A 12,568-nucleotide genomic window follows, 5' to 3' on the forward strand; every position below is an offset into this window, starting at 1 on the left:
CTACCAGATGTCCTGGATACTGTTATATTGCTACCTATATATATTGTAAATATTTCAAACTAGAAAAGAAACCTAAGGAATTCAATAGATAAAATGCTGTCTGAACTTTGATTGAAAGCATTTACCAAAAGTGAGAATAAAAATAAGTCTAAGAAGGGTAGAAGATAACAAAATGAAGGCTAAGAGAAGCTCACACATTTGAAAGGGCAAACGAACAAAGCCAAGGCAGCAATCAACTATCACTAATACCAAAAAGCATAAACTAACTGTTGTCCTGATTATTAGTTTGCATTCCATACTGAAAGGCAAAAAGAAGAAAGATTAAATATGTCCTCAAAAGAATTAGGTTACCTACTCTAACAGGATAAAGAAGGTAATTTGGAAATCTGGGAACGCCGGTCTGCTTAGGCCATCGGTACAAACCCCTTCGTTAATTAAAAGTAGTATAACTAAAATTAGAAATAAATACAGACTAAATGGATGCCCCATTGAACTATGTAATAAATACTTTCCATTTTATTATCTGTGCTGGTTGTCTGAAATAAATACCTTGGAATTGTGTGAGCCCAGAACTCTGCTACTGCAAGCCTCACATAAGAAAATCTCCCTATAAAAGAACCTAAGAAAGCTCCCCTTACTTTAAACAACGCTAGTTGTAATGATAAACAGAAGTAGTCCCCTTATTCTCGTTGATAAGTTGATCCATTTGTTATTCAAACTATAACATGAAAGAACTTTCAAACTGTTAACTAAAGCTTCATAAAGTATTTCAACATTTTGAATACTTCCTGCTCTACAAGCCCTACCAAGTGTGATCTGTTTTTGCAAAGGAAGCTGAATGAATCAGAGGGCTCTGCACAAGGACAGAAGAGGATCTGTGTGGTTTTCAGCACGCACTGCGGCCATCAGGCTAAACTGTGGCTTTGCTGCAAGCAAGACACTGCTCTGAGAAACAGATGAGGAAACAGATTGCAACTCCCAGACTGACAATCTGCTTGCCGTGTTTCTTATACTTTAGAGGAGAAATAACTTGGGCCAGGCCTATACACGGTGTAGCTGCGCTAAGTAAGGCTGAGCAAAGAACGGAGCCATTCCCTGCCACAGTGCCAAGTGTGGAAGGGGAAGAAACCAGCTCCAGGCAGGCTGCTCCGCCCTCTCATGCTGTGTAATGGCAGCAGCCAACAAAGAGCAGAAAAGGGCCAATTCAACCTTCCCTACTACTCCGTGCCAGTTCATATTAATTAATATTCAATCCCACAGTCCCATTAAAAATCCGAAGCTCTTAACATGTACAGTTTAAAAAGAATAAAAATTAGCATATAATCAAAACCTTCCATTCTTGCTAGTAACATGGAACAAACAGGCATGTACATGACTACATGTGGCAAAATGTGATAAGGTCTCTGAGATACATTAAAACCTTCAAAGCTATTTTTCCTAAAAACACTTTGAAAGAAACGAAGGCTGTCTCTATCCAACAACGAAAAACTGATTGGTCAATTAAAACATGTTCTGTACAGAGAGATAATCAAATTAAGTAAATTAAAAATACCAGGTTTGTTAGAAACACTTTACTCTTTCTATGTGTTAAATCCTTTAAAATGTGAACATTTACGCATTTAAGGATTTGGGATACAGAAATTAAATGAAACATTGTGTTAGAGAGACTGTGGGATTTTACTGTGAAGTTTCTGTGTTTACACTGGAATAATATAAGAGCCAGTGAAATCGTGTAAAATACGTGAAAATTCTATTTGCAATCTGGAAAAAAAATCCCTAATTCTAAACTTAAAAACCTTTTCTTTTTAATATGAAACATATTTAATGTACTAATGTGTGACAATTCCAGGCAGTGGAATCCACAAAGGAACAGAAAAAAATAAGTTTAGACTTAAGTCTTCTAAACTTTGAATGTTTTATGAGGCGTCTCAAAATAGCCTTGTTTCATAGTAAAAGAAGAGAGCCCAGCTCTGCACTAATGCTTTGGGTTGGGGACCATAGGCAAGACATGTAACACAGCTTTAGATATCCTAGTGTATCACACCTGGAATTTAGATGTATCTCCAGAGTTCCTGGTTCTTTGTCAAAGCCCATCAGTCCATTCAGAAAACACCTGGGCACCTAAAATACCAATAAGTACCCAGGTTTAAGCAATTAAATTATGTCAGGTGTTAGGTTACTTGCTCTAGCATGTTGCAATGCCTTATGCTGATCTTTTCACCTGAGGAATTCCCCTTCACTATGTTCAGCCACAATCTTTATAATAAAGAGCTAACTATGGAGATTGAGGCAGGGGGCACAAACTGACCCAGAGCAGCCTTCCGACGCTTCTCCTGAACTGAAACGAGTTAGAAAGTCCACACAGTCAAACATCATTGATTTGTTGTCATTGTTTTAGGTAAACAAATCTGGGCATGAGGTATTATATAGTAACTATTACAGATATCTGGGTGCATATGAGGTCTTAATTAAGCATACATCATTTTTATGCACTTTGCACATACTCTAAGCATATGTTTAAATTCTCGCAGGAATTCATTCATACATTTATATGTGTGCTTAAATAGCTTTCCAGAACAGAGCTGTTTTCCTGAACTGTTGTCATAATTTAATGACTTAGAAGTCAGGCCTTTAAAAATTAAATAATTTAGTTTGCAATTAGCATCAACAAATAGGTTCAACTCTAGAATAACCATACAAAAGTTTACCCTATTTTCCCCCCAAGTACCATAAAACACATTAACCGTTAAGGAAAAAAAAAAGCTGTTATAAAAATGTGAATAGGACATCAGAGATCAGATAGTTTGCTCATTGGTTCAGATAATAATCAATTTGTATTTGTCAATTTATGAATATTAAATTTCATTCACAGGGAACATAATTACTGTAAAGCCAATTTCCACCAAAAAAAGGTGTCTAGCTGTAGAGAGTTCAGCCACATAAATGCAGTCGTCTCCAGCACTTTGAAGAAATCCAAAGGGAAAATGTACTCCTACTACCTAGACCAATGCATCAGGCACAGTATTAGTCCATTTGCATCCTGAAAGAGTTGGACTTTTCCAGCCTAATGCTAGAAACAGAACTGCCAAAAGGAGAAAGAGCAAGCAACATGGACTTTCTCACCACAGTGGGACACCTACAGTCCTGGGGCACCATTTTAGAAACTGAGCAATAATTATAATCAGTAAAACAGCAGGAGATACTGTCAAACATGACTCCTAAAAATTATATAAAATGAAGAAAATTATGTCCCTATATTCTTCTCCGTTGCTTTTTTAAAAACAACTTTCAAAAGAAGTTTTTATTCTAATAAACTGCATGCGAAAATACGAATATAGCTCTACTAGTAAACTTCTTCAACAGATTTTCTATTTAAAAAATCTTTGGATCCCCCTCAATTTCAAAGTTTTATACTGTACAATTATGGCTCTTCTACAACTTTGCTATTTTCAGTAAGTGTTGATTTCCCAAACAGGATCAAGATGTTCATATGACTCTCAGTACCTTATTTTGTTTCCGTGTTTTCTGTACCAAGACAGATCCAACCTTAATCTTGCATGTCATTCTGGACTTAATCCATAATTAATGGCTTCAGTTAGGTCATGGAACATCTCCAGAAAAAAAAAAAGCTATGTCAAAATACCTGTCACATACAATTCTTTCTTGAAAAACATTTAGTATAATGCATAGTAGTTTCTGCTTTGAGCATCCTGCTGAACCCTCTAAAAAGTCTTATGTTCCATACTGTGTTAGATTGTGAACATTTACGCATCAAACCATTACTGAATTCTTTCTAAATTAGAAATATTTAATCATACAGCTGGATGCAGCATACAGCTGAAAGTTTGCTCTTAATTTTTGAAGTTGCGTTTACAGAAGCCATAGACATTCTTGTTAACATTAGTAAGAAATGCCATAAATTAAACATCTGCTTTACTTCTCTTTAAGCTAAGTGCACTTCCAGGACAAAAAAGCCAGTTGACTTTACAACCTAAAATATTTCAATCCTGAGTAACAAACAAGGACTGTGCTGACCCATCTGTACATACAAAACACATGGTTCACGTGTTCTGTGTACACAACATACAACAGTGCTGTTAAATAAAGGAAGGCAAGCACAAGCAAATACATCCCCCTCTGGCTATACAGAACTTCCGACATACAACATGAAATTAACAGTGCAAGAATACAGCTCAGGCACTAGCCCTGGAGAAAGCCACTACACCAATCATGCATTAGCACTAGATTATAAATGGCTAGTCATTGCACCGAAGTGAACTTACTTCTGTAAGTTTACCCCAGAAAAGTGGGTATCATATTTCAAATTCAACTGGCTATCTGGCACACTTCTTCCTGAGCAGCCTATTTGAGTACAGTACAAAAAGCAATCACATGGTATGTTTTGATTTTGGTCAATGGGTTAGTAATTCAACAATGGTGCAATAGCATAGAACTTTGGTAAACTACAAATACCTGAACTGCTATTGTTTACAGCACTAAACCTAGCTTTAAAATAGCAAGATTTTATAATAGAGTTTAAACAGTATAATTTGGAGAGTTAACACTAAATTTTCCCTGATAGGGAGCTTTGAAATAATAAAAATACCTTGACAAGAAGGCACTGGCAATAGAATCACAAATACATTTTCATTTAATCAATTTCCATTGTGCCAGGCCTCCTCTTTCTTTAAGGAACAAAAAACCAAACCAAACCCCCATTTATTCAAGTTCTAGGTCAACAGTGTTTCAGTTTATTTTGTCTTCTTTTGCTATGCCTAGTTTAGTGTTGGACACTAGCACTGGACTGTGCTGCAGACTTCCTCTGCTCTGAATACAGTCAAATGTCATAAATGATTGTGACAATGCTCTGACTTAAGAGCATGATGAAACTTACGATCAAAGCTATGCTGTAGATCCCAGGAGATACAACTAATGACTGAAGTTAAGCCCTTTCACCCAACATGGCCAGCAACCCAGTTTCACTCCACTAAATCTAGGTACCTTGAAAGTAATATTGCTCTTACCTAACCTGTTCCCTAAGTTTTACACCTCCTCTGCCTCGATGATCTCCCACAAAAAAGATTCCCTTTCTTTGTTTTGTAGGCTTATTACGATGGCATGCCTAATTTCTTCTGCAAGCAAGGGTAGCAACTATGGATGAGGGTATGGGGTGAAGCTATGTCTTTTTACAGAGAATTCCACGATGCAATGCCTTGTCTGTGATAAACACTTCCATCTGTGATTAAAGTAGCAATTTGAAGACGGAAATATCAAAGGAAGGGTAATTAATACATTGTATATATTATCCTAGCAGTCAAAACATAAGTTCTGCACCACAGCTAGTAAAAGAATGAACAAGGACCCTGCAGACGCATTGAAGGCAGGAAATTCAGTACCACTATATTAATAAAATGACTGCCTGTGACTTTAAACCCTGGCATGCTTCTACTTGGCGAGAGAGTGAAGGTTTTATTGTTACTATGAAGGATGCGGGAATGGAAATGAAGATGAGAGGGGCGATGATAATGATGATAGGGAAGAAGAGGTTAATATCCCCAGCATTTGATGGGGAACGATGTCCCTACCTCAATAAGCTGGATAAGGGAATAGCTCCAGATCCACTGCCCAGGATCCCTCCTTTCCTCCCAGAGAGGAGTTTCTCCACCAGAGCCACATTCCCAGTGCGAGCGGCTTCCAGCAGTTCCTGGTCCTTCCCCATGGTCGGGAACCAAGCAGCCCCCCACGGAAGAGCTGCACCCCGGGCCACAGCGGCCCCCTCCCTCCACAGAACGGTCTCCCCTCCCCAGACCCTGCCTCAGAGCAGAGCACAGCAGAGATTCCTGCAGTCCCTTCCAGACCAGCAGGAGCAGCAGCAGGAGGGAGGAGGAGAATCACCTCCTCCTAGTTTCACTGGATCATTTCTGGGTGGAGTGTGGAAGAAGGGGGGAGGGAGGGAGAGAGGGAGGACGAGGCCAATAAAGAACCTCCCCCCCCACTCCCATGCACACACGGCCCCGGCCGGGAGGATGGGGTGGGGGGAGCGGGCAGCCTCTGCCCCTGTGGGCGGACGGGCTGGCGGGGACAACGACGCTCACGGACGGACGGACGGACGGATGGAAGCGGGGAGGAACGGGCGGAGGGAGGGATGGAAGGAAGGAGGGAGGAGGCGCAGCCCTGCCGTGCCAGGCCCGTTGCTGAGGAGACGCGGCTGGCGCGCTCCCAGTGGCTGCCCGGGCGCGGTGCCCCTCTGCCCGCCCCGGCGCTCCCCGGCCCCGCGCTCCACTGCGGTGCCAGCAGCACCGCCCGCCGCCCCCCCGCCAGGTGCGCCGGCCGCGGCCCCCGCGGCGGCTCCGAGCGGCCTCAGGGCAGCGCCGGGCCGGGGGCGCCTGCCCGCGCTGAGCACGGGGCCGGGGGGGCCCGGGTGCCGGGGCGCAGGGGGCTGAGGGCCGAGGAGCCGCGGGAGCGCAGGGAGCGCAGGGCGGGCTCCTGCGGCGGGCGCTGAGGGACATACACCCACCCCCGGGGCGAATTGTCAGCAGGTGCGGGCGGGGCGAGGGGACCGTGGCACAATGCGCGCGTGTGTGCGAGGCGGGGGCTGGAGCAGGGATCCCTGCCCATCCAGGGACGCGCAGGAGCCCCGCGCCGACACCGCCGGCCCCGGAGCGCGAAGCGGTGCAGGCAGATGGGAAAACCCGGGCCCGCGGAGGTCAGGAACGAATCGGGCGGGCGGCACCTGCCGCACGCCAGGATCGCGGTTTTCAGTGTTCCCAAGGATAGGAGGTATAACGGAATATATTTGGTATCAAATCCAGTCAGCCCTTCTGGAGCTCCCGGTTCTGTTATAGAGACCTTTTCAATTGTATGACTTTTCTAGGCACTGAAATTAATCATTCCTTCTGGATTTTGGGTTCTTTCAAGCAGTGCTGAAAATACTCAGTGCTGGCCAGGTCATAGGTACATCCTTGACAAATGCGCCGTTTGATACTGTGCGTATGTGAGAACCAAATTATAGCCCCGTGTTCCTGTTCTAGTTTAATAATTGGTTTAGGTAGGACTACAGGCAAATAACTTACGATACCTCACCATTTCCCCCACTGACATCAGTGGCACTTTCCTATGAATTGTGTTCAAAAGAAGCAATGGCAGCAATGGCAAAATAATATTGTGTTAGGCAGGATTCTAATGTGTTTTCAGAGAGTGTTTAGTACACCAAACCTATTGTACATGTAAGGCAGTGGAAAGATCCTTGTTGATTTCTCAATTGATTTGTTTTAGTCCCTGTCAGTAACAGTTCTACAGATGTTTTTGTGTTTCTATTAGCTAATTAAGCAGTTTTAATCTCTTAAAAATGGATAGAAATTTCATTCTGGGGTCTGATTTTCTCTTACAAAGGAAAATAATAAATTCTTATGGAGACCTATCATTCCAATAAAGTAGTCCACAGAAACAACACAGTATATTTTAGCTAAAGAATGTAATTTACATAGTTTGTCATTTTCAGGGTGTGAAATAATGTCTTCTCCAATACTGTCAGCAGGACACAGAATTGAGCACATGCATAAAATTATTAGGGACTCTGTAACTACAGCCTTTCTTATTGAAAGAGTCTGATATAAATAGCAATTTTAAGGCCTGATTCTGTGATCAGAAGTGTTTCCTTATGGTTTGAATATATAAATGTATAATCACATGAATTAGGATTTATAGTTTAAGTCTTTAGTCACAGCAGAGTCACAGTGGAAAACAGTAATGTAAAGCTGGACTAAAAAGTTGTATCTTGTTGCCAGGGACTTGAGAGTTAACTGGTGCCAAAGAAGTTAGCCATAAACTAAGAACACCCCTGCCTTCTGAATTCTTGATGTCCTCTGTTAAAGTTGCCATAATTTCCCTGTATTCCTGCTGTGCTTTTGATTTTATATGCAATCACATGCATTGCCTGATAAACACCTTCTCACATGTATCCTCTGCATGCTTTGCATGAAGACATTTCTTCAAGTTTGCTGAGAGCCTCTGAAGAGGTGCCAGTATTTGGTGAAGAGCTAATCATAAGGCAGGAGTGTGTGCATAAACCTGCACATTTGTGAAAAATTAGATTAGAAGCAGATACTAAGGAAAATCTCAGGTTTTTAAGAATTTGTATTGTTTATGTGGTTGGATCAGCAGATGGCAAATATGACTCAGTATAAACGTTACATAAATCTTCAAGGGAAAATAAAATCTCAAGACTGTGCTTTAATTGAAATGATCGTCCAGAAAGCTGTTGAGGAGCAATATGGATAATCAGGATAGAAATATCAATGGAGCAGATGCATGCAGTAGCCAGCAAATTCAGAAGGATTTTATGAATGTAGCAAGCCTCAAAACCCCAGTAAACCCATCAGCCTAGTGCCAAAAAAACCCTGTGAAGGCCAAGTAGATTTCGTTTCATTAACAAATAGGGCAGAACAGAGTAATTCTATCAATTTGCAAAGATAAAAGGAATAAAAGCAGCACTAGTTAATGGAAGGGTTAAACATGGATCAGTTCTTTTTGACAGCAGAAAATGAATTAGCATTAAATAGGCCTGATTATTATTCTAGTTTTTGTGAAGGCTGCCCAAGAAAAAGTAGTATTTTTCATGCATCTGGGTGGCAAGTGTTTTTCAGTCTTGATATTGTCTTTTGCTCTTTAAAGTGTATACCTATAGCAAAAAAAAAGAAACTGAGTCTCAAGCCATGAGCCCTTGAGGCCAGGCGTGAATGCCCAACATGTCCTGGTTCCCTGCCAAGGTGAAACCCAGATGCAGGTCAGCCCTCCTCTGAAGGCCCTCCTCAGGGATAGGCTCAGCAGGTGGATGGCACAGTGGACATGTCCTTGGTTTGGATAACTGGGACACACCATAATACTCACATGATGCTTAGTTTAGCTCTCACCACTGAAATATGCAAAAGGACTTGCATTCTCCCCCACTGTAAAAGAAAATTATAGAAACTGAAGGTACTAAAACTAACTCATGAGGGATATAAAAACATGAAGAGTGCTGTGGTTTTAAAAGACTGCATGGATTCTCGGATTCACCCGATTAAGCAAAAGCTGAGGTAACACGTGAGGAAAAAGCCATGTTTGACAGCTTACCCACATCAATCCTATCTCTGACCATACAATTCTGACTAGATCCCATTTTCTATAAACACTTACTTCCTTTCAAGCATGTTGGAAATTTGCAGGGGAAAAGAATGGAAAACCAGTCCCTTAGTGATGTTGCACAACAGCAAGACACTGTCTCAGCATTTGCAGTGATCCCACCACATCATTCTTACGGGGCTCTGAACACATTAAAGAAGAGCAAGAAATTAAACCGTGATTCTGTCTCGCAGCCATTAACCTACAGAGTCATCTGAATATATCATGGGAAGTGTGCTGCATTCCCCACAGGGCTGAAATGTCCCGCTGCTGGAAAGTGTCGAGTACACACAGGCTGCAGGTTGTGTCAGTGCTGGAGAGCTGAACCTCCAGAATATGGGGATGGGATAGTACTGACAGAAAGTCAAATCTGTCTGCCGTGCCATTTCCAGTGCAATTGTGATTTTGCTCTCATGGCAGATGCTAAGGTTAACTGATATATCTATACATTTCTTTACATGTATTTCTTGTGTGACAGCAGGTGGGATTAGCAGTATGATTATTCATCCAATCCTTCTGCTCTGTGTTAGGTTTACATCAGTGTGCTATCAAAATATGCCTGAGACTATTTTTAATGCATTAGAGAGAAATGCACAATCAAACGTGGATACAAGTTAGTGAGAGCAGCATGCTGATTAGATGCCCCAATCCAGTGTGTGCTGACAGATACAGTAAAATATTAAAGCTTTGCCTGTACTGTTTAATGCACAGCTTATTGCATAAAAAACAACTTGTTCCTACCTTTGATACATTGTAACCTCTTTCGGACTATAAAATATTTCCCCCTTCTCATCTTCCCTTGAGGATATGTACAACATTGCCAACACATCAGATTTTGACTGCCTGAAAGAAGGATCATAGAGAAGTCTCAGCCAAAACATGCAAGTAACGAGGGACTGCAACTGCAAGTACAGACAGCTGGTAGAATTGTGTGCAAGTGTTATCCTTGCTCTCCATCAGTAATATCGAGGAAAGCACCACAAGGGGACTGGTGCACTGTAAAGCAATAGCATAGCTAGAAGTGTTCTGCCAGGGTCTGTTCTGGTTTTGTCTCCACTAATAGTAACTATCCTACATGAATACATAGTGGTAAATCACTCCTCAGAATTAATATAAATAGTTGAGCAAACACTCATACGTCATACATTCTTTAGGTTTGTTTATGTTTGTGCTTACACATGGTGATGACCAACAAGGCAGAATGTATTTGAAATTTCAACTGTGCTGTTGTGCAACATCACTTCAGACCTCACTGGGTCCAAAAGAGAGCATGGTTAGTGGAAATGAATGGTGCACACGGAACAAAATAGAGTATATTTAGGTAATGATCTGGGAAGGCTCAAAACTGTCTATATGTATTTAAAAGGAGTACCTGTCAGACGGAGAGCTGGGCGGTAAGAGGTGTACAACTAGGAAAAATAGGAGAAATATTTAAAAGGAGAAATATATGACAAAACCAAATTTTTTATTAATGTTTCAGTGGGAATTAACATGGAACCAAACAGACACAGCATTCTTTTTTTCTCAATATAGCATTGTCAAATATACAGTTTTCTTCCACTGATTCTCTTACTAGCTTTAATTTACCAAATCCTTGCAAGTTTTAGCTTCGGTGCTTTTTCTTAACACAAGTGATGCAGATAGCTAACTTTGCATGGGATTCTTGGTCTGGCCAGGTTTTTTTTTCCAGTGAGTGTAACTATTTGTGGTGAAAAAGTGGTTGATGTTTCAACTACCAGGGCCTTTCTTTACAGGCCAAGTCCAAGGTGTTAACTGAAGTTACAGTCCCATAAGAAAAGACTGTGTTGAAACAAATCAACAGATCAAAATAACTCGCCTGGACCAGATTCAATTCTCTAAAGACTCTGAAGAACCTCAGATCTAACACTCATGAAATTAAAATGATGACGTGTGAGCTATTGTTTCAATTTGCCTTGTGCTAGATGAGTAGAAGGTGGCAAATGTGATCCTGATAACTCCTAAGGGGCTTGAAGGGGGACCTGGAGAACTACTGAGTCTGATTTGCATGCTTCCAGAATTGTTAGACACCTGGCTGCATACAACAGTGAAGATTCAGTACAGCTTTTGGAGAAGAAAGTCATGTCTTGTGTTTCTATTAGAGTTCTTTGGAGGAGTCAAAGAGCATATAGAAAATTGCCAGTCAATCAATAGGTTGTATTTGGCTTTCCAAAAAGCTTTTGACAAGGTCCTCAGATAATACTTTTAAAGAAATCAAATTGTTATTAAGAGGGATGATTTGCTTGTGAGTGGACAATTGGTTAAAGGAAGTAAAGTAAAAGGGGGGAAGAGTGACCAGTTTTCACATTGGTGAGAGGTTGTCAGGACCACTGTGTGGAGGTCTCTCGTAGGACCTGCACTGCTCATAAAGAGCCTCTGAAGAAAATATGAAGTGAAATAAAGTATCAAAACAACAGGTTTCAGAATAGCTTGGACTAAAACTGAGTATGAAAGAGTACATTGTTCTAGTAGATAGTAAAACAGAAGGTGGAACTCAACGTTGACAAAACAATGGAATAATTCTCTAGTGGAGGGATATTTTGGATTCCCCTTTTACAATTCCAAAACTTCTGTTACATCTCCATACATTTCTATAAAAATGCCCATTTAATGCCATATGGTAGTCAAAACGGCAAATAAAATTATTGGGAATTATTAGGAAAGGAAATGAGCATCAATATGTCAGTGTGTAAGACCACTGACATATTGTCCTGTCTCCAAAACATTACATCAGAACTAAGCAAGGTACAGTAAAGGAGAAGAGCTATAATAAGATGTATAGTACGTACAGGTTCTTAAAGCCTAAATAGATGAGGCCTCTTCAACTTTTAAAAAATTATAACCATAGGGAGATACAAATAGGAGTATATTAAATAAGTGGCATGGAAAAGGTAAATATAAAACAATTACCCATTATTTTTCCTAAACAAGAACTTAAGAATCACAGTGGTCAGGGGACAGACTTAAACCATGTTAATATATTGTTTTCATTCAAATATTTTAATTTAGAATAGGCTTGGGGTTGCTTTGTATTCTACTTGGAAGCATGTGCTTTTATTCTGAGAAATGGCATTTTAGTATGGACCTGTATGTGTGCACACTGATAGCAACACAGCACAAATAACAGGTATGTAAACTGTGCTCATCATCTTGCTAATCTGTTTTATCTCAGGTTACTGCCTTGTGTAAGAGTGTCGTTTAATGGAGTTGTTGTATGTAAATTAAAATACGCAGCACATTGTTTACTGTGGTTTTGTACAGTACATATACAACCACGCAGTTATTCTGATGTTAAGGGTACTGCTACTGTCTGTCAAAAAAGCCCAATTAATATCAAATTTGTCAGAAACTAATTTTGTGAAGCTGGTACTTTGCTCCTAGCACAAGA

At 40.8% G+C, this 12,568-nt stretch overlaps 1 protein-coding gene across 8 annotated transcripts in view; it reads right to left on the bottom strand.

The window, feature by feature from the left end:
- The window catches only part of ANKS1B (ankyrin repeat and sterile alpha motif domain containing 1B), a 413,633-nt gene extending 407,852 nt beyond the window's left edge, over positions 1-5,781 (bottom strand). For 2 of the 8 annotated variants that reach the window (XM_039571471.1, XM_010410775.4), the window contains exon 1: positions 5,586-5,779. In XM_039571471.1, coding sequence (XP_039427405.1) covers positions 5,586-5,719 — 134 coding nt within the window. In that variant the 5' untranslated portion in view covers positions 5,720-5,779. Of the gene's footprint in view, positions 1-5,585 lie in introns of all 8 variants that reach the window. The other 6 variants (XM_010410777.4, XM_010410772.4, XM_010410776.4 and 3 more) reach the window with 5 other exon arrangements.
- Positions 5,782-12,568: the final 6,787 nt, after the last annotated feature.

The sequence above is a fragment of the Corvus cornix genome, chromosome 1A (genome assembly GCF_000738735.6).
Source record: "Corvus cornix cornix isolate S_Up_H32 chromosome 1A, ASM73873v5, whole genome shotgun sequence".
Classification (NCBI taxonomy): domain Eukaryota; kingdom Metazoa; phylum Chordata; class Aves; order Passeriformes; family Corvidae; genus Corvus; species Corvus cornix.